The sequence below is a fragment of the Petaurus breviceps genome, unplaced genomic scaffold (assembly GCF_028583685.1).
Source record: "Petaurus breviceps papuanus isolate PSGF00001 unplaced genomic scaffold, PetGlider_PUasm1.0 220, whole genome shotgun sequence".
Taxonomy (NCBI): Eukaryota; Metazoa; Chordata; class Mammalia; order Diprotodontia; family Petauridae; genus Petaurus; species Petaurus breviceps.
Genome location: NW_027185876.1, coordinates 15,243,132 through 15,263,288, shown reverse-complemented (window position 1 = coordinate 15,263,288; position 20,157 = coordinate 15,243,132). Strand labels below are relative to the sequence as shown.

Below are 20,157 nucleotides of genomic sequence, written 5' to 3'. Positions count from 1 at the left end.
AGGGGATCTCATTGACAGGAAAAAAAAAAAGTTAAGAACCCTTATTTTATGTGAAACAAGTACATGATAATGCTTAGAAGCAGGTAAGGAGAAGTAATTTTCCAGTGTTTAGGATAATAACCTATTTTAAATACAACTTAACAGAAATAATATTAACATATTATTTATATTTAAAATAACAGCAACAGTATGCATTCCTTTCCCCTTTCTGCAAACAGGTTGCTCTGACAGTCTCATTCCAAATCAGATATAAATAAGCACGGCATCCCTCCTGAACCCTGTCAGGGTATCACAGAAGACTCTAGAGTCAAAATACACAGAACTACTCTTTAAATGCCTCTCTGGGGTCCATGCCACCAAGTCACATCATAAAAGGACCTTTTGGTAACTAAACCACCTAAAGATGGAGTCAAAGATAGGCTTGTCTAAAAGGAATGATGTATAGTGAATTACAAACTACTCTGGGTTCCATAATAGAGAAAGGCAGTGAAGGTCAAGCCAATAAGTCATGCCAACACTTATAAGTAACCTCAGACTGTAACCTCCTGTTATACAAGGAGACAACAATGGAGGTGTAGGCCCAAGAAACGTGAGCAAGTAGGAAAAACAGACACAGCTATTGTAACCCAGGGTTCCCTGGAATAAGCTCCTGTTTAACAAGCATCTTCTGTCCATTCTCAGCACAGAACTGAAACAGGACCAGTGTTGTGAAGGGGCCAGTTAACCTCCCATCACTAGCCAAGCCAAAAAGCTCAAAAGTCTGTTTTTACCAGAATAAAGTGGCCGAAAACATTGGTTTCAAACACCTCCTGCAGTCCATCCTCGGTGACCCTGTCATCCTGCGTTAACAGGCCTTCAGCCGTGGAGAATAAATGGAATGCTTTTCTGAAAGAGAACAAAATAATGCAGTAAAATTGGAATGATTTAACTTGATCTCTCGGTGCCAAATCAAACTCACCAAATCTGCCCACAGGCATTCAAATCACACAGTTCAAACCACAACAGTCTAGTTATCACACGATTTACCCAAGGGCCTTGAAGTGTAATAACTCAAGAAAAAAGCCTTAAAAGGCCCTCTGTCTCCAACGCTCCTCTGTGTTCCCAAGGGCTGGGAAGTGGGAATAATTTTGTGTACTATGTGATTTTTGAAATGCCTCCTTTCAGAGAGGCACTGCCCCTCCTTCCAGCAACTATCCACTGGGGTGCCCACCTTAAAAGCTCATCAAGATTTCACAGATCCTTGAGAACACTTCACCCAACATGTGATTGGCAGTAAAAGTAGTAATACCACCTCTTACCATGATCTTTCTATCCAATTACCCCCACCATTTTTCTCTGATATTTCCAAACCAACTTGATATACTGATCATTGATAAAAATGGGCATGAAAAAAATGAAAGAAGCTTAACTCTACTGAGTAGCTCTGCTTCCCTCTGGTCCTATTCCTGCCCTGCCCCTGGTCCCTACTGATGCATCGTCTGATCTGAACCTCCAGAGACCGAGCCTTAGAGGAGCTAAATCACTCAGCCCCAGGACCATGCTGTCTTACCTGGGGGGTGGGGTGGGGCCCACACAACTTAGCTGGCCTCAGGTCCTTGAAAATGCTCCTCTGTAAGTCATCTTCCTGCCCTGGCAACCCCATCTCCTCTACCTCCTCTCCCTGACTTCTACTTTTCACTTCTTTCTCTGGCAATAATAGTCAAACATCACTAACACTTTCTGGTAAAGGTGTATTAATTAACTGTCCTGTGGTTCTATCCACCATCTCTGTGACTTCCCAGACCACAACACCCTTCCCTAGCCATGATTCTCCTAGATATATTGTCTCGTCCTATTTGAAGATCCTTAAGGACCGAAACTCTCCTTTGTATTTACTTATGGCCCCTGCACTTAGCAAAGTGACTAGCACATAAAAAGTGTTGAACCGATGCTTTTGTGTTCATGCATTTATCTGAAAAATCTCCAAGTTACCTTGAGAAGAGGCCAGAAAAAAGTGCTTTTAAATTCAATTGTGGATTTGGCATAATCCCAGCATTCATATAGAGGTAGTCTAGACGTTCAAACCTAGAAGTCAAATACAAAGTCATTGATTCCTTCAGTAAATACTTAGAAAACCTGAAAATCCCAGAGTATGGTCATTAAAGAGAAATGCACAAAGGGTAAACCTTTCTTCTTGAACCAAGAAGATGACAACAGTTAACAATGTTATAAGGCTTTTTCTTTTTTCATAACATGTTATAAGGCTTTTCTCTTAAAAACTATTGTCAAAATAAAAGCTCAAATGTCACTGTTAGCTCTTGGGCTCAGGTCTTTACATGTACAAGAATTTTCCAGTGAGGATCATGTTTCAGAAACTAAAGTACTCTTGATTTCCCTATCAATAATTGACAACCAGATGAGTCTAATTATCAAAGTCAATATAATGAGACCAAGGGAACATCTATTTTTAATGTCAAATTCTATTCAATTCAGTACACATTCAGGAAACTGGGATTTTAGAAAGAGTTCCCAAAAGAATGACTAAAGGACATTACAGCTGACCCTATTCACTGCAAAGATGAGTTACTGATACATTATCTAACCTAGGCACCTATCTAGGCATATCACTATCTTTTTCGGGAAATCTAATATAAAGATTCATTTCCACAGCACAAATAATCTGACTTCAGCTTAACTACCCTCAAAGCTGCAAATTTAAATGTGCCTATAAAAAAACAACCAAACTAAAACAACCTTTATTTTTCATGCCTTGCTGTTCTTCCTATTAGTAACAAAACACAGCACTAAGGTAAAGCTGCTCAGCAGAATATAAATGGCCTAAGTAAGCAAGCTGGAAGATAGCTCCAAAAAGGTCTCATCGTATCCCTCAGGCTTCCTTCCAACTCAAGTATTTTTTATGTGGTTCTGTAACTTAAAGACAATGTCTGGGGAGCAGACTGTACATTAAACTCTACAATTAGTTTCTAAAAGAGAAACTCTCCTTCCTTGGAGTCCTTTAGGAAGAAGAGCTACACTCACCTGGCTAAGGCCCAGCAACCCTACAGTGCGTGAAATCAATGGTGACTTTTTGAGGATCTGGGCCCAAGATTTTTTCAGTGCACAGAAATTCTGGGGTGGAAAGCCCTACACGGATCCCAGTCAGTGCCTCACGCTGACTTCAACTGATTACCTTAAGAGGTACACAGGACAGGTAGAGGTGTATTTGACTTGCACATGGTCACACGGGGAACATATGTCAGATGCACAACTCGAGCCCCTATCTTCCTACTTCCAAAGTCAGTCGTCTAACCACTAAGCCACCTTGATTCTCTGGACTATTTCTTCTCTTTTTAAAAGTTTTACTGACATGGTTTATTTTTATGTTACCAACATTTCCAGATTACTCCCATTCCTCAAAAACTCTTGTGTAACAATTAGGCAAAACTAATGATAGTGACCTCACCTGAAAGTGAATATAATTCCTTATCATTAGAACCCAATCTCCACTTTGCTATCTTAATTTTTTTTTTTAATTAACAGAAATCTATTTTCTTTTCTTCTCACCACCATTCCCCCATCCCAGTGGGGGAAAAAAAGAAAAACAAATTCCTTCTAAAAAATAAGTAGAGTTGAACAAATCAAATTCCCTCATTGGTTATCTACAAATATACATATATATAAATATACCTTCACATACACAGACATAAAATTCTTCTCCCTAAAAATCACTTTTTTTTGACAAGAAGTAGATAGTATCATTGGTTCTCTGGAATAGTCATTATATTGACCATAGTTTCTATAGCTTTCAAAGTAATTTTGTTTTATACTGCTATTATTTTGCAAATTGTTCTGATTCTGTTCATTTTTATGATAGTGATATTACCACATAAACTATTCTCAATCTGCTCACCTCTCCCTGACTCAGTTCATATAAATCTTTCCATGTCTCTGAAATCATCTATTACTCGTTTTTTACAACACTGTAGTACTTTATCACATTCAAAGACTATGAATTGTCCAGGCATTCCTTGATTGATGGGTATCCCTTAGCTGTCAGTTTTGGGGAGAACCATGAGAAGAGCTGCTATAATTCATTTTTAATGTCCAAGATCTTTTTATATTGCTCTGATTTCTTTTGGGTATAGGCCTAACAGTGTATTATAGCTGGGTCAAAGGGTCTGCAAAGGGTAACTATTTGTATATAATTCTTAATTGCTTTCCAGAATGGCTAGACCCATTCATACGGTACACCAACACTGTTATCAAGGTGTGTTTTGCCAGATTCCTCCCAATATTGATCATTTTTCTTTTTTGTCATCTTTGACAATTTGGTGGGTGTGAGGTGGGATCTTAGAACTGCTCTAATTTGCATTTTAAAATTAGTGATCTTGAATATTTTTTATATGTTTATAGATAACCTGGATATTCCCTTGAGAACTACCTGTTCATACTCCTAGACTATTTGTTAATTGGGGAATGGCTCTTATTCCTATAAATTTGAATAAGTCTTTTATATGTTGCAGAATCTTTATTAGAGAAACTTGCTGAAAAGAATTTTTTCCCCATTGTCATTTTTCTTTATTGGAGTTGTTTGTGCAAAAATGTTTTGATTTTATGTAATCAAAATTATCTATTTTAACTTCTATGATCATCTCTATCCCAGGTTTGGTCAAAAATTTTTCTTCTATTCATGGAACAAATAAGTAACTTTTTTTCCTGTATTTCTCGAATTTGCTTGTTACATGTAGGGCAAATCTTATTTGCAGCTCATCTTAAGATAACATGTGAAGTGCTGATCTAAATCTAATTTCTTCTACACTGCTATCTAATTTTCCTAGCAATTTCTGTCAAATAGAAGTCCTCGTCCCAGTAGCTGGGGTCTTTGGGTTTCTCCAATGCTAGGCTGTAAGATACATTTGTTTTGTTATGTTGTGTATATGTTTTACTGGCCAATCATTTTACTTTTTAAACAGTACAAACAGTTTCCAAAACTACTGCTTTGTGATAGTTTAAGACCTAGCACTGGGCAGGCCCCCTTGATTCCCATTTCTTTTAATTATTTCTCTTGAAATTCTTGACCTTTTTTTGCCTCCATATGTATGTCATTATTTTTTTTCTAGTTTATAAAGTAAAAGCTTGATACTTTGTTATGGCACTGAACAACTAAATTAATTTAGGTAATATTATCATTTTATTATACTGACATCCTATCTAGGAGCAATTAATATTTTTCCAATTATTAAGACCCATAAACAATAATTTGCAGTTGCATTTATGTAGTTCTTATGTGAAACTTGGCAGGTAGATGCCAAAGAATTTTACACCTTCCATAGTCATTTTAAATGGAATTTATCTCTTTCTTATAGGTTGTATTGGTATTACATAGAAAAGATGATGACCTGCATTAATTTTTTTCATCTTCCACAACTTTGCTGCAGTTACTGTTTCAATTAAGTTTTTAGTTCTGTCTTTAGCATTCTTTAAGTTCACCACCATATCATCTGCAAAAACATTCTAATACTGCTGCTTCTTTACCCATGCTTAATTCCCTCAATTTCTTTCTCCAGTCTTAATTCTATAGCCAACATTTCTAATCCTATGTCAAACAGGAGACCTGACAACGGACATCCTCATTTCATCTGATGTTCCTGGAAAGGACTGTAGTTATCTTGATTACATGCATTGGGACCTCTTGATCTTACACATGTGTTATTTCTCTCTGGGCTATTTCATACCGTGTTTCCCCGATAATAAGACACTGTCTTATTATTTTATTTTTGGACAGAAAAACACCAGAGGGCTTATTTTCAGGGGAGGGCTTATTTTAATGAACATTGACAGCAATTTTAATAAACAGGTAAATGTGAACAAAAAAATGTACCTTTATTCAATAAGCAAATCACTGGGGAAGAACAGGATGACGCGCTCACTGCTGCAGCTCTGACTGCATGCAGCTCGGAGCGCGATGTGCGTTTCATGGGGGGGGGGACGGTGCATACACAGGGTACCGTAATGTAGCGTGTAGCGCAGAGGATCACCTTCACTACAGTAGCAATCTCAATAGGGCTTATTTTCAGGGGAGGGCTTATTTTAGAGGAATCTTACACAGTAAGGGGAGGGCTTATTTTCGGGATAGGTCTTATTATCGGGGAAACACGGTATCATTACCAACGCCTTCTATGGTGAAAGGAATCATTTAGTGTTTGGAAGAATTCAAAAAATGTACTAAGTTCTTTAAAAGAAAGGTATTAGAAAAATTATTTGGAAATCCAAAATATGGGACAGGAAAACAACATCAATGAAGTAATACGGCCTGTAAAAAAGAGAGTGTAGAGGAAAGAAAGAGAAATCTGTCCCTTGTGACATCTAGAAAAGGGGAAAGGGAAATGTTTCTAATGACATAGGGAAATAAATTTCAGACTTTGTAGGCCAGAGAAGCAAAAGAGCATCAGCACTTGAGGCAGATGCCGACACAACAAAATAACCCCTGCTCTTTCTTTCTTGTTCTCCCTCCAGCCTATGTGCACCAGGCCCAGGATGGCATGGTGAACAGAAGGTCGGCGTCCCTGTCAGAAAGCCAGGGGCTCCCATCCACCACTGACCCACACTGACAAGACTGTCATCCTCTCAGCGCCCCAGGAAGCGCTCTAAGGCTGGGAGCGGCAGGGCACCTGGTGATCTGTACTGGCAGACAAGAGTCTCTCTATTGGTAATTCCCTATAAAAATAAATCACGAGTCTCATTCATCTTATCTACACAGGGAGAAAAAAAGAGGCTGCATGTTAAATTTCTCACACCAGACTAATTTTAGAAAGATTGGGGCATTACTGCTCTGAGAAACAAGTGAAAACTTAGCAGTGAGAAGATGCAGGACTGAAGAAAAAGAAAACTAGCCATGAAGTCAAAACACTTAGGTTCTGAGATTCTGTCACTGACCGGTTCTGTTCCCTCTCAAGTTTACTTAACCTCTCTGTGCCTCACTAACAAAGAGAAAGAAGACCTTCCCCCCCATCTACTTCACAGGGCGGCTCCAAAGACTTAAAGAGAGGTGGAAATGGACACAAAAGAGAAGTTTAACATCCCATGCAAATAGAACATCCACTTATAAGTTACCATGAAGAGTGCAGGCATTTCTGACTAGGGTTCAGAGATAGCACGTATTACAAATCATGAATGAGACACCAAGGCACTCAGGGGGGAACGGTGACTTGGGCAGATCAGTGCCCATCAGCAGAATTTCAGGAGGAAGGACAATGGTCAGAGCCAAAAGATCTGACACTTTCTAGCTATGTGACCTCGGCAAAACCATTTAAACTTCAATTTCCTCATGCAGAAAACGAATGAGGACTTTAGGTCTGGTGTTGAGAAAAGCACCTTTTAAACCTTAAGGTACTACAGGAATGTGAATTTTCCTTTTTATATCTGATCTGGCTAACCTTGTCACCCTGGAAGTTCCCTTTAGTCCTAGAATTCACCCCTTGGAAGGAACCTCTGTTCCCTGGGCCCCTATTTCTGACTGGAGGGCTCCTCCCAGAACCTCCATGTGATGAGGGTGCCCAGGTCAGCCAGCTTTTCATTTCCCAGCAGGCTGTACTCTGAACTTTTCCATCATGCCCTTATTCCTCTCTTACCTTTTCCATGCCAGGCATAGCATCTAGGAGCTGCAATACACAGAGAGCTGGACCTGGAGTCGGAAGACCCGAGTTAAACTCCAGCCTCAGACAATTACTAGTTTGTTTCAGTTGCCTCATCTGTAAAATGGGGGTGATAATAACAGCACCCACCTCCCAGGGTTACTTCGAGAATCAAATGAGATAATAATTAAAGTAGTATTCAGCACAGTGGGCACATAGGAAGCGCTACATAAATGTTGTTGTTATTATTAAAGGCTTGCTGGCTGATTTAACCTGGCTGACAACCCTTCTTTTTATAAAGCAGACCACCCCATCACTTCAGAAGAGAGAACTGGCTACTAAGACACACACCTTTGTCGGAGTTCTCTTGAGGCCTGGAACACAGACTGCAGGTTACTGACATCTATCTGAACAAGGGTGATCTCCGCTCCGGGGTGAGAAGACAGCAGGGAGACGCGGGCAGCTTCAGCCTTCCCCAGGTTCCTGCAGGCTAAGCACAGATGAAGTCCGTCGTCTTCAGAGAGCAGCCTTTCACAGAGGGCCAAGCCAATGCCACTGAAATGACAATTCAGGGAGATGACATATTGGCACCGGGACAAAGCTTCAAACCACCCAACCTGAAATTCTGTTTCCTAATACTGACACTGCCTGCTTTGGCTCAGGAGACCCTGCTCTTAGCAAGAAGCAAATGGAGAAGCCACAAAAGATCTTTACAAAAAACTGAGTCATGAACACAAACACTTATTAGGCACCTACTATATTCCAGGTACTGTGCAAAGTGTTTGGGTGGAAGGAAAACAAAACCATCTCCTGCCCTCAAAGAGTTCACAGTATGATGGGAGAAGACAGCACATAAACAACTATGTACAAATAAGATGCACAGGAGATGATCTCATAGAAAAGGCACTAACACTTGGGAAGCCTGGAAGAGGCTGCTTACAGAGGGTGGGATGTTAGCTGAAATCTGAAAGAGGCAGAAACAAAGAGGGAGAAAATTCCAGGACTGGAGGGGAATGGGGGATCGAGTGAAAATGCCTGGAGTTGAGTTATTCCTCCTGTGAAGAACAGCCAGGGGCTGCTGTCACTGGATTGTAGAAAATGTGGAGGGGAGAAAGGTAAGAAAAAGACCAGAAAGGTAGGAAAGGGGCTAGGTAATGAAGGGCTTTAAAAGTCAAAGGATTTTATATCTGATCCTAGATGCAATAGAGAGCCCCTGAAATTCAATAAAGGCAGGGAGGGAAGGGGTTGACACTGTCAGTCCTGTGCCATAGAAAAAAAAGAATCTGCTGAACAGTCCTAAACAAGCAGACAGGCAGTAATCACCATAGAGCCCTCGGGATCTGTATTTTATCTGGTCTGTCAGGAAGGTAGAAGGCATCGCATCAATGACAAATGGAAGCATGAAGACCACTGGACCTGGATTGTTCGTTGTGTTTGTCCTCATGGCATCAGGGAACTGATGTCATGACTTGCAGTTGACTTTGACTTGAGTGAGGGAGGGCTGTGCAAGGACACCAGCCTCACTTTCTCTTCCAGAGCCATCTAGACCTTGAGACAGCCAAATGGATAGAGCACTGGCCCTGAAGTCAGAGGACCTGAGTTTAAATCCAGCCTCAGACACTTACTAGCTGTTTGATTCTGGGCAAGACACTTAACCCTGATTACCTCAAAAAAAAAAAAAACCTGCATGACCTCTAGGGCCTTGAGTAGCAATTAATGGCTTCAATCCCTCCAAGGCCTTGGGCTTAATTGGATATTGATGGCTAATGGGGAAAATGTTAGGATCTAGGAGTCAAACAACAGGCTGGGGTGGCAGAAGTAGCTTGACCAGGAATTCCCTGATCCAAAACAATTGGCTCAACTATCTCCCACACTTCCAGAGGAACATGTGGAGGTCTAGTGAACAGAGGGAAATGGAGATGGAAGGTTTAACAAGAAATAACTGGCTCCCCAATTTCACCATCAGGTCCCTTCCCAATAAGGGGGCAAGGCAGAAGGAGAGAATAAGGAAGGGGTGTTCAAACAAAAGATCCTCAAATAGGTAGGGCAGGGGGTATGTCTTGAGACATCCCTTAACTTTTCCTTTGATGCCCAGGACCCAACTGATAGAGGGATGGGTAGAGCCAGAGTAATTGTTTAAAACAGAGAGGGGATAACCTTACCTTCAGTCTCAAATTTTTCCAAGGGACCTGGAGGTATGAAATCAGATCTCCAGACCTGTCTTCATTTATTGTGTGCTAGAGAGTTCAACATTCCTACAAATACATAAGCTAGTAGCCTGGACCTATCCTGAAAGACTATGGAAAAGAGTTTTCCCATGGAAACTTTATTGCCTTTAGGAAGACAATGAAAATGCTTCTGTAATTTGGTGTAAAAAAATTATAAATTGCTCAGCTATATTCAATTCAAATGAAAAGTCTGACTAGGGTACTAATTAATATGTCTGTAGGCTGGCTTCCCATGGGAAAGTCCTAAGAAGCAATGTTTTGGCCAAGCAAGAAAACACAGAGTTCTGAGTCAATTATTCAACAAAGCTAAGAAATAAACTTGAAAGTCTTCTAAAAAGGAGGGAGCTGGAAGCTGGGGGAGAGGCAGCTGTTTCTAATTCAAGGAAAAATCCTGTGGGTCCCCAGGTGCTGTCAGTTGACCAGGCAGCAAGGGTGAAAGGAAGGAGAGATGAGTAGAGGACGTTGCTTGGGCCTTGCTGAGGGACTTTAGAGCAGTAGTCTCAAACTCAAATAGAGGCAGAGACCACCAATCCCTAAGTAAGGATCCCTGTGGCCTGGACACTGATTATTTTTAAATTGTAATATTATTTATACTTTATTGCATTTTTATTTTGTTGAATATTCCCCAATTATGTCTTAATCTGGTTCAGGCCACACCTCAGAGCATTGTGGGCCGATTCTCTGCTTTAGTCTTATTAGCTGAGTCCATCCCAATAATAGAGAATTTTGTCTTCTATAAGCAAATATCTAAGATGTGACAAAGAACCTCCCAAGCCTTGTCAAATCAAATGATTACTGCTCGCTTTTGGTGATTTTTCACAGGCATAAAGATGCTCAAAAAAGGAACTTAGAAAGCACTGCTAAGGGTTACAGTCCTGAGCAAGAAACTGAAATGCTTAGGGGCATGGGCATTTTTAATCACAGCTGCCCGTTAAATGCAAGGATTCAGAAGAGAAAACCCAGGTTTGGGAAGTGAAGCTGGCTAAGGAGACGGTCTCCAAGCACAGAATTTGGATTTCTGGACCATAAAATAAGAGGGCCAGGCACCTAGCAAGACAGAGTATATCTAAAAATGGCAAGATGTATTAGCCTGGAGTTTTATAAATCGAGTCAAAAGGGCTTTAAACTAGAAAAGGAATCAGAGAAATATTGCCTGTGTATATCTATCAAAACGGAATCAAATGCTTAACATGGGAGATGCTGGCAAAGGACTGCCCATCGTGGCACACCCACATTAAAGGAGGCATATGCTCTATGAGTGAAGCAGAATGGCAGTAGCTCAAAAAACACCTGAAATGCACCAATTTAAAGACATCTCAACTCCAAATGTTCACACAGACTATTTGTGCCTGACCTCTGGTAGAGCCTTCTGAGCTCATATTGGTCTGATCAGTCAGTCAGACACACTGTACCTTGACTCCAACATAGTGATGTCATTTCAGTTCTCTTCAAAAATGCAGGGCAACCACCAATCAAGCTAGAATGCAAAGACTAGCAGCTGAGACACCCAGAAGCTCACAGGAGACAGAATCCAAGAAGTACACCCATGCCCTCTGACACTTAGACAAAAATACACAAAGTATGGAAAACAAGCAAGATGACCTAGAACTCTGAATCAGGGGAAAGCAAGGTGCTCAAGATCTTGGGTCTGTACTGTTTCCTACATTTTGCAGCAAAGGCTTTTCAAAATAAGTGACTTTTGTGTGTCATGAATGAGTATACCCAACAAGAAAGGAAAAAGAGCCCAAGCACAAAAATGAAGTATCCACATGACTGAAGAATATCCCCTACAGCCAACTCAGGACTCTCAGGGGAGCTGCTACAAGTTTGGGGCTCCGGAGGCTAGCCTCCAATAGCTCTCAGGACCTTGTATGATGTGGGATATCAGGTCATGAGGTAAGAGAGGGGAAAGAAGAGAAAGGGCAACAAGAAAGTTCCCTAAGTAGTCCTTGTTACACAAGCAAGGTTCTACTTCTAACATGTACCAGTGAAATTCCACCAGCTTTTCCCAATTCCTAGGGGCTCTTGGACAGTGACTAGTAGGAAAAGAAGATGCTATCTCTCCCCTATACTCCTAGGGCTCTTCTTTGGTAACTCTGAGCATTAGAATTAGTTAAATAGATGAAGGAGAAAGAAAAGGAAATTGGAAAGAGAGTTCAACTCATCCATTTAGGTGACTATTAAATGACTAGGCCAACTCTAACAGAAATAGGAGCCTGTTCTCACGATCGTGGCCAGACTCTGAAAACCACTTCTCCATAGATTTCTCATAATCCAGGGGCTCATCACCACAAACAATTAATCATTATTTCAGAAAGGTCTCCAAAGCAAAAGATTAAATTAAAAAGGAGGGGGACGAGGGGGAGGATGTCATTAAGTTTGTTCATGTCCTGAATTTCGGACGGTTCTCCTTTGCTAGTTCGTAAAGTCATACCATTCGTAAGGTCACCACGTGAATGTGCATTTATGAGCTCATATTTATCACAGCTTCCCGTTAAATGCAAGGATTCAGAAGAGGAAAAACCAGGTTTGGGAAGTGAAGCTGGCTAAGGAGATGATCTCCAAGCACAGAATTTGGATTTCTTGACCATAACAGAAATGTGTCAGGCTCCTAGCAAGAGAAAGAGTATATCTAAAAATGGCAAGATGTATTAGCCTGGAGTCTTGTAAATTGAGTGAAGAGGGCTTTAAACTAGAAAAGGAAAATGAATTGAAGCATTCAAATAACAGATCCTCAAATTGGCAGGGCAGGGGGTATGTCTTGAGACATCTTGAAACATCCCTTAACTTTTCCTTCAATGCCCAGGACCTGACTGGTCAAGGGGTGGGTAGAGCCAGAGTAATTGATTAAAACAATTCATCTCACAGTGTGCTGGATCTACGAGATGAGACTATTGGAGACTATAGATCCTACCACAAGATCCTAATGCAAGGAGGAAAAACTGACCCAACAGGTATCATTGATACTTAGGAAAATGAGACAAATTACTGGAATATGGCTTTGGAAAGTAAAGAAGAGGCAGTATCAGGGTAACATTGTATATTAAGAAGCCATAGTCATTTAAGTAAATTCAGGAACTTGGAAGAGGGAGTGAGAGTACAGCACAATAGAGATCCTTTGGACAAGCACCAATGAAGGCAGAAATAGAAGCAATGTCGCCCATGGCATATATGACAGCACCTCTGGACTGAAAGAGGAAGTGATCACAAGGCTGGCTGGCACCAGGGCATGAGAAGTGATCTGAGCCATGAATTACACGGACAAAGGCTATAACCGGATCTCTCAGCCAAAAGGGAAGTAGCTCATATGCTGGCTTGACTTCATCAATTCATTCTTACAAAGGTACCCATAAGGTGAAATCTTTCGTGAATATTCTGGATATTCCCACCAACAAGGTGACTAGGATGGGAATGATAGAAAGCCAAGTCAGAAACAGCCTGACAACCACCCTACATTTATCTGGGGAGAACACAGTTCAAAGGATTCAAAGAAAGGATGGGTAGGATCCCAGGGGCTAAAATAATACAGGGGAAGTCAGTTGAGAAGGAATGGGAAGTTCTCATGATTGTAATTCTGAGGATACAAAGGAAAACTATTCTGATGAGGAAAAAGAAGAAAGGTCTAAAGACACTAATGTGGCTATGCAAGAAACTCAGAAGTCAACAGACCTTTCAAAGACAAATACAGAAGATGGAAGCAACAAGAGGTTGTGTTAGAAGTGTCAGCACTACTAAGGATCGTTATGCCATTATGATGGCAAGGAGAGCAAAGGATTTCTCCTCCACACATACCACTCCTTCCAAAAAATGTTTCCAGCTATACTGGGGAAAAGAAAGACAGCAAAAAAAGAAATAGGTTTCCTAGTTAGGGAAGATGGGACAATGGGAACTGATGTAAATAGACCTGTTCTTTACATGATCAACTCCTGTTTTCTCTACTAGGGATTATGAGTGTTGAGTCTTTGGGAAGGACAGAATATAGCTAATTGTGAGTAAATACTCCATTAATTAAGGAGATAATAAGAAAGCTCCAACCACCACCCTTCCCCCCCCAAACACAAACACACACACACACACACACACACACACACACAAGTGCAAGTCATTAGGCCAGATAAAGGGAAAAAACTGGCCCACAAAACTAACATCAGCTATGGCCAATCATCTTTAAAAGACTGTGGAGAACAGAAAACAATATTGCACAACTGAGGATCAAATGACCTGGTTCTGGGAAGGGAGTCCACAAACTTCAATTCTTGACAAAATTCAGGAACATATTATTAAAGAGACAGTGAACATATTAAAAAGTAACTTGAGATCAAAAAGACACAGGACTTAATAATAGTCCTAAATAGGTCATGACACTATATTACATCAAACTTTTTCAATATGTTGGTTACTCTGGCAGAACTGGGTTTTGTTTTTTTTTTCATTTCTTCTTTATCATAAGCAACAGGTCTATGGGAGGGGAAAGAAATAACAATACATTAGGAAATGTAGGTGATGTAAAAACAAGATAGAGATAAAAAAAAATTTAATTCCATTCTTTTGATAGTTACTAAACTGGTAAGTTGGGGAATACTATAGATATTGTTTACTCAGATTGTTTTATTTTCTTTAATTGAGTTTATTGATGCCTTCTATTTGTACATCCTGGTCATTTCTTTATATATCATATATACTGTCTTCTCCCATCCCCAAAACCCACCAAATCCTTCTTCCTAATAAAGAAAAGGAAAGTAGAATGGAAAAACAGCAGAAAGAGGAAAAGCCTATCTCTATGCAACTTTGTGGCTTATTTAGATAAATTGTAAGATTATTCTGAGGAAGTCATATTATACTATACAATAGTTAGGATTCTGTATTGGATGCACTGTATGACCCCCAAAGTGGTCAATGATTGTTTGATAACACTTGGAAAGTGGAAATAACCCCAGCACCACCCTCACTATCTCTTTACATGTATCCCTTCCTCTGCACTCACAGAGCCATCATCTGGTTTCATCACCTATTGCAATTGCCTCCTCTTAGCTCTCTTTGACTCAAGAGTCTCCCTTCTCACACCCTTCATTTTTCTCAAATACAGGTTAATAAACATGAGTGGTTCACTATTGTTTCCAGGACTAACAGCATATTTTCACCTTTCCAATCTTCTGTTACCCCTCACCTTGAGTGGCCTACTTAATGCTCCACACAAACCCCTACATGCCTTTGCACTGCTCATGGCTCATTCATGGAATGATGAAATGCATTTCTCCTCACCTGGGGCTCTCATAATCCCTTGTTTCCCTCAAGGTGTAGCTCAAGCACCTTCTACACAAGGCTTTTCTTGGTCCACTAGGGGGTATTGGAGAGGAGGAGAACAGTTGGATGAGCCTGGAGTCAGGAAGATTTGAGTTCAAATCCAGCCTCAGTCATTTACTAACTATGACCCTGGGCAAGTCACTCCGTCTCTGCTTGCCTCAGCTCCCTCATATTTAAAATGGAATAATGATATCACTTTATCTTCAGGGTTGTTGTAAGGATCCAATCAGATATTTCTAAAGTGCACAGGACAGTACCCAGGACATAGTAAGCACTATATATAAATGCTGGCTATTAGTAAATACAAACTCACGTGCTCTCCGACGACGTTAGGACTGATGCTCTGAGGACAGAGACCCTTTTTTCTTCATAACATATGGCATGCAAGAAAGCTAAAGTGACCTTAGAGTGTATGGAGGGGCAGAACATCCTGGAATAAGGACATGATCGCTCCACAGAACACCATCTTCCTGGAGTTTGACATGCAGTCTTGGGGTGTCAATGACACATCAGAGTATCCAAAGAAAAGCGACCCAAATTGTGAATGGCCTTGAAGACCAACTGAAGAAACTGGTAGTCTCAGTCTAGAGAAACTTAAAGGATTGTGTGATAGTTGTCCTCACATACCTAAAGAGTGATCATATGGAAAAGGTCTTAAGAGTTGTTCGATTTAACCTGAGGGAAGAACTAGGACTAATGTGTGGAAGTTGCAAAGACAGCAAAACTTCCTCCCATTCAAGACATAGAAGATAGAAAGCCTTGAAGGTAACTGGGGTCCTTTTAGTGGAGGGCTCCACACAGAAATGTATCAGGTAGGTCACAGAGGGCATTCTTTTTCAGATGTGGGTTAGACTTGATGACCACGGAGGTCTCTTCCAATTCTGAAATTCTGAGAGAGAGGCAAATGCTAACAAATGAAGGGGTGCAAAATCAGAATTGGCTGGTTCAGAGTGTGGTGAGCTTCTCATAACTAGGGGTCTTCAAGATGGTCACTTCTAAGGGATATCTGACTGTTATATTTGGGAAGAGGTTAAAAAAGATGACCTCTAAGATACTTTTCAATTTCCTGTTCCTACAAAATCTGAATTTGCATTATAAGCAAATACAAGCTAAAGAAAACTTGTTGTAGCTTTAGAGTTTTTTAAAAAGAAAATAAGAGTTTTTTAGAGGAGAAAAGGAAATAATTACAAAGAAGACTACAAAGAAAAACCAGGGAAGAAGAGATAGTTCTAAGAGTGGAACAGAGGTCAATAGGGAAAAGATGGATAGGAAGAGCTAAATAGCAACAGTGTTCATCTAACACAAGAAGCACCCCAGGGCAATCAATCAAAAAGTACTTAGAAAGTACTGACTTTGGTGCAGCCAGGTAGCACAGTGAGGCTCCATTGTCGTGATGACCTGGGGATGGAATCCCGGGCTCCGATACTCAGCACCCACCCAGAAACACCTGGCCGTGTAACCTTGAGCAAGTCACTTAACCCCGATTGCTTTAATAAAAAAAAAAAAAGTACTGACTTTGCCACTTTGGGATACCTGGGTTTGCAGCCCGTGTGACCTGAACCCAAAGGGACATCAACTAGCAACTATTTGCATTCACTACCTGCTAGAATCTGCGTTGCTCTTAAATTCTGGGCCCTTTCCAAAACACTCTGGGCCTTGCCAGTGGCTGTCTGCTCTTTGAGCGGCTGAAGGCATAATATGAAGGAGAAGTGGGGGCAGGGAGATGTGTGATGAGAGGGCAGAACCAGCATAAAGAAGGGCGTGCAGGCTGGGGCGGAGGGAGGATGGGAGGACTGCTACCCATCTCCAGGCAGGGAAGACAAGAACTGAATACACAGAATGAGGCGGGTGTCGGGACCTGACCAAGACTGGAATCCGCTGGACTCCGCATGTTAGGAACAACAGCTCCTGATTCTACAGAGAAAACGTGCACAGCGCTCTGCTCTTCATCTCGCCCACCCCGGGGGAGGCAAGTGCTGCTGTTAGCCCGTTTTACAGATGGGGAAACTGAGGCAGGCACCAGCGTTACAGAGCTAAGTCTGGGGCAGGATCTGAAATCAGACCCCAAGGCCAACATTCTATTCGTTCTATCCACTAATATTTCAATTCAATAAACATGTATTAAGCGCCCACTGTTTTCTCTTTTAATTAAGTGAGAAAATACACGCAAAGCTTGATTATTTTTTTTTTCCGGCGGGGAGATGGGAGAAAAACTAAATGCATGTTACTGAAAAAACGTGCTAATTTTAAAAGTGTGTGTGTGTTTAAACAACTGGAGCTGTCCGGAAATGGAAGGGCTCTTTTTCCTTTCGGGGGTCGCGGGTTTCCTCACGACAAGTCTGGATGGGGAGGAAGGGGGTGCTTCAGGGTACTGGCCTGGATGACCTTTGAACTCCTCTGGTCTAGTTTCCCCCCTCCCCCTTGGCCGTGAGCCCCCCACCTCCTCTCCGGCTGGCTGCTTCCTGTGGGGAAGGAAACGCGCTCACCTGCTGGCCCCGGTGACCACCACCACCTTCTTCATCGCCCTGAACCTTGAAAGTGGCTGGAGAGCAGTCCAGGTAAGGAGCATTTGATCTGGTACCCATAGCGTGCAAAAGGAAAACTTCCGATAACTCCGGTCCCGCCCTCCAGCTCATCCCGCCAATCCCGTCTCGTTTAGGACCTCTTCTCCCCGCCCTAACACGCACTCCACTTTCTAACTGTCCAACGGTGATTCAGTTTGGCTTCTCCCCTCCCCTCCCCGCCAGCAGACTCGTTGTCATTCTAACCAATCGCAACCCAGCATTCCGGCCAGATGTAACGTTCATTGGCTGCGAAGGTGGAGCGAGAGCCGGGCTTAAACGGGAGCAGCCACTCCCACTGCCCGGATTCACCCTAATTCGATCCAGCTGGAATCAGCCTCCACAACGTCTTTGCGCCTGCTCCAGCCTAGGGATGCTATTTGGTTGGGTCGAATAACGTCTGAAGAGAGGTGTGGCGGGACGCTCCTATCGTAGTTTTGTCTTTTCAGTGGTGTCCAATTCCACGTGACCCTATTTGGCAAAGATACTAGGGTGGTCTGCCCTTTCCTTCTCCAGCTCATTTTACAGATGAGGAATGAGGCACACAGGGTTAAGTGACCTGCCCAGGGTCACACAGCTAGTGAGTGTCTGAGGCCGGATTTGCCCTCATGAAGAGCCCCGGTGTTTTAGTCACTGCGCCACCTAGCCGCTGGAGGTCAAAGTAGCACGTCCACTTCAAGGCTCAGTGGGGACAGCAGGAGGGACGACGCTGGCAGGGCTTACCAGATCCGTGAAGCCAATCTTCGCAGGGCAAGACGCAGACGTTTCAGAGGGAGGGAGGGGCCTGGTGGCTCCTGGGAAGGGGCGGTGTTTGGTGACGTCACAGGAGGGGCGGAGCCAGTCGGCCACCTCTAGGCTCTCATGAACTGTTTTTCCTTAAGACTTGCATCCTCTTTTTTTAATTAAAAATTTGAACCTTATACTTTCATTTTTATAAGCATTCATTTTCTCTAATTAAAACACAAAACTCTTGTAACAAATAGGTATCCAGGGGGCGCAGTGGCCAGGGCCTGAAGTCAGGAAGACCCGAGTTCAAATTCAGCCTCAGACATGTAGTAGCTGTGTGACCCTGGGCAAGTCACTTAACCTCTGTTTGCCTCACCCTTCTCTTATGTAAAATGGGGGTAATACCTCCCTGAGTTGTTGTGAGGATCAAATAAGATATTTGTTAAAAGCACTTAGCACAGGCCCATAGTATAGAAATGTTAGTTTTCACAAAAAATTTTTTAATGTGTGTAGCTACGCAAAACAATTCCCACATCAACCATGTCTAAAAATCCATGAGACTATTAGGGATTGCAGTGGACAGATTGCTGAACCTGGAGTCAGGAAGATGAGTTCAAGTCCTGTTTTCAGACGCTTTGCCAGCTGCCTGATCCTTGGCAAATCACAACCCATCTGCCTCAGTTTCTTCAATTGCAAAATAAGGGAAACAACAGGTTTGCAGACCCTAGAAGAGCCCCCCTCCAATCCAACCTCCCACCGGAGGGGGGTGACATGCTTCATCCTGGGTCCCCTTGTCATTGCACTGATCGACATTTTTAAGTCTTTCAAAAAATGGTCTTGATGATATTATTGTCTAAATGGTTCTGCACAGCTCACTCTGCATCAATTCATCTAAGACTTCCCAGATTTCATCCTTCCTTAGAGTTGAATGACATGCCATTGCATCCATGAGCTGCAGTTTTTTCAGGCTTTCTCTCATCTGGGTATTTGGTCCATATTTCCACATTCTTCTTGCTGTTTAGTCGTGGCCCACCCATGGTGACCCCATTTGGAGTTTTGTTGACAAAGATGCTGGAGGGGTTTGCCATTTTCCGGATAAGGAAACTGAAGCAGATAAGGTTAAGTGACTTGCCCAGGGTCACAAAGCTAGTAAATGTTTGAGGCTAGATTTGGCCTCAAGTTTTACTGACTCAAGGTCCAGTGCTCTATCTACTGTGCCATCCAGCTGCCCTTCCACATTCTTACAGCTGTACTCTACCTGGTAATACAACTTTCCAAGGAAGTTAAAACAATCTTGGAAATCTAAAACAAATATGTAAGTAAAACAATATTCTGTTAGTGGTCTGTCCTGGTCTGGCCTCCCTTCCTTCCCACCCCCAACCTAGACTATCATGTTTGGTTCTGAATATCATCTTTTCATGACATTCCCATCATACTCAAGGAACCTCTTTTCATCCTGCAAGATCAGTTCACTCCTCATCAATATCTTCTGTCCCGGGGGGCCAATATCTTCCTTCTGATCGAAGGGTGGTGATGGAGGGTAGGCAGCATAAAGCTCTTCCCTGAGCTTCCATTTAAAGAGGGCACCTTGTTTCCCATCTGACCCAACTCTTCTGCACTTCTCATCACACCCCCAGGCTAGATATCATCCTTTCCCACTGTGACATCTCCCAGCACCCCCAGCTTCTCAGCTCCCTTTTGTGTCTTGTCTTTTTCCATTAGATT

At 42.1% G+C, this 20,157-nt stretch overlaps 1 protein-coding gene across 1 annotated transcript in view; it reads right to left on the bottom strand.

The window, feature by feature from the left end:
• The window catches only part of HSD17B7 (hydroxysteroid 17-beta dehydrogenase 7), a 31,065-nt gene extending 13,278 nt beyond the window's left edge, over window positions 1-17,787 (bottom strand). The window contains exons 1-4 of the mRNA XM_069094669.1: window positions 17,632-17,787; window positions 7,965-8,168; window positions 1,972-2,064; window positions 771-885 (exon numbers count right to left, since the gene is read on the bottom strand). Coding sequence (XP_068950770.1) covers window positions 771-885; window positions 1,972-2,064; window positions 7,965-8,168; window positions 17,632-17,714 — 495 coding nt within the window. The 5' untranslated portion in view covers window positions 17,715-17,787. The remainder of the gene's footprint in view (window positions 1-770; window positions 886-1,971; window positions 2,065-7,964; window positions 8,169-17,631) is intronic.
• Window positions 17,788-20,157: the final 2,370 nt, after the last annotated feature.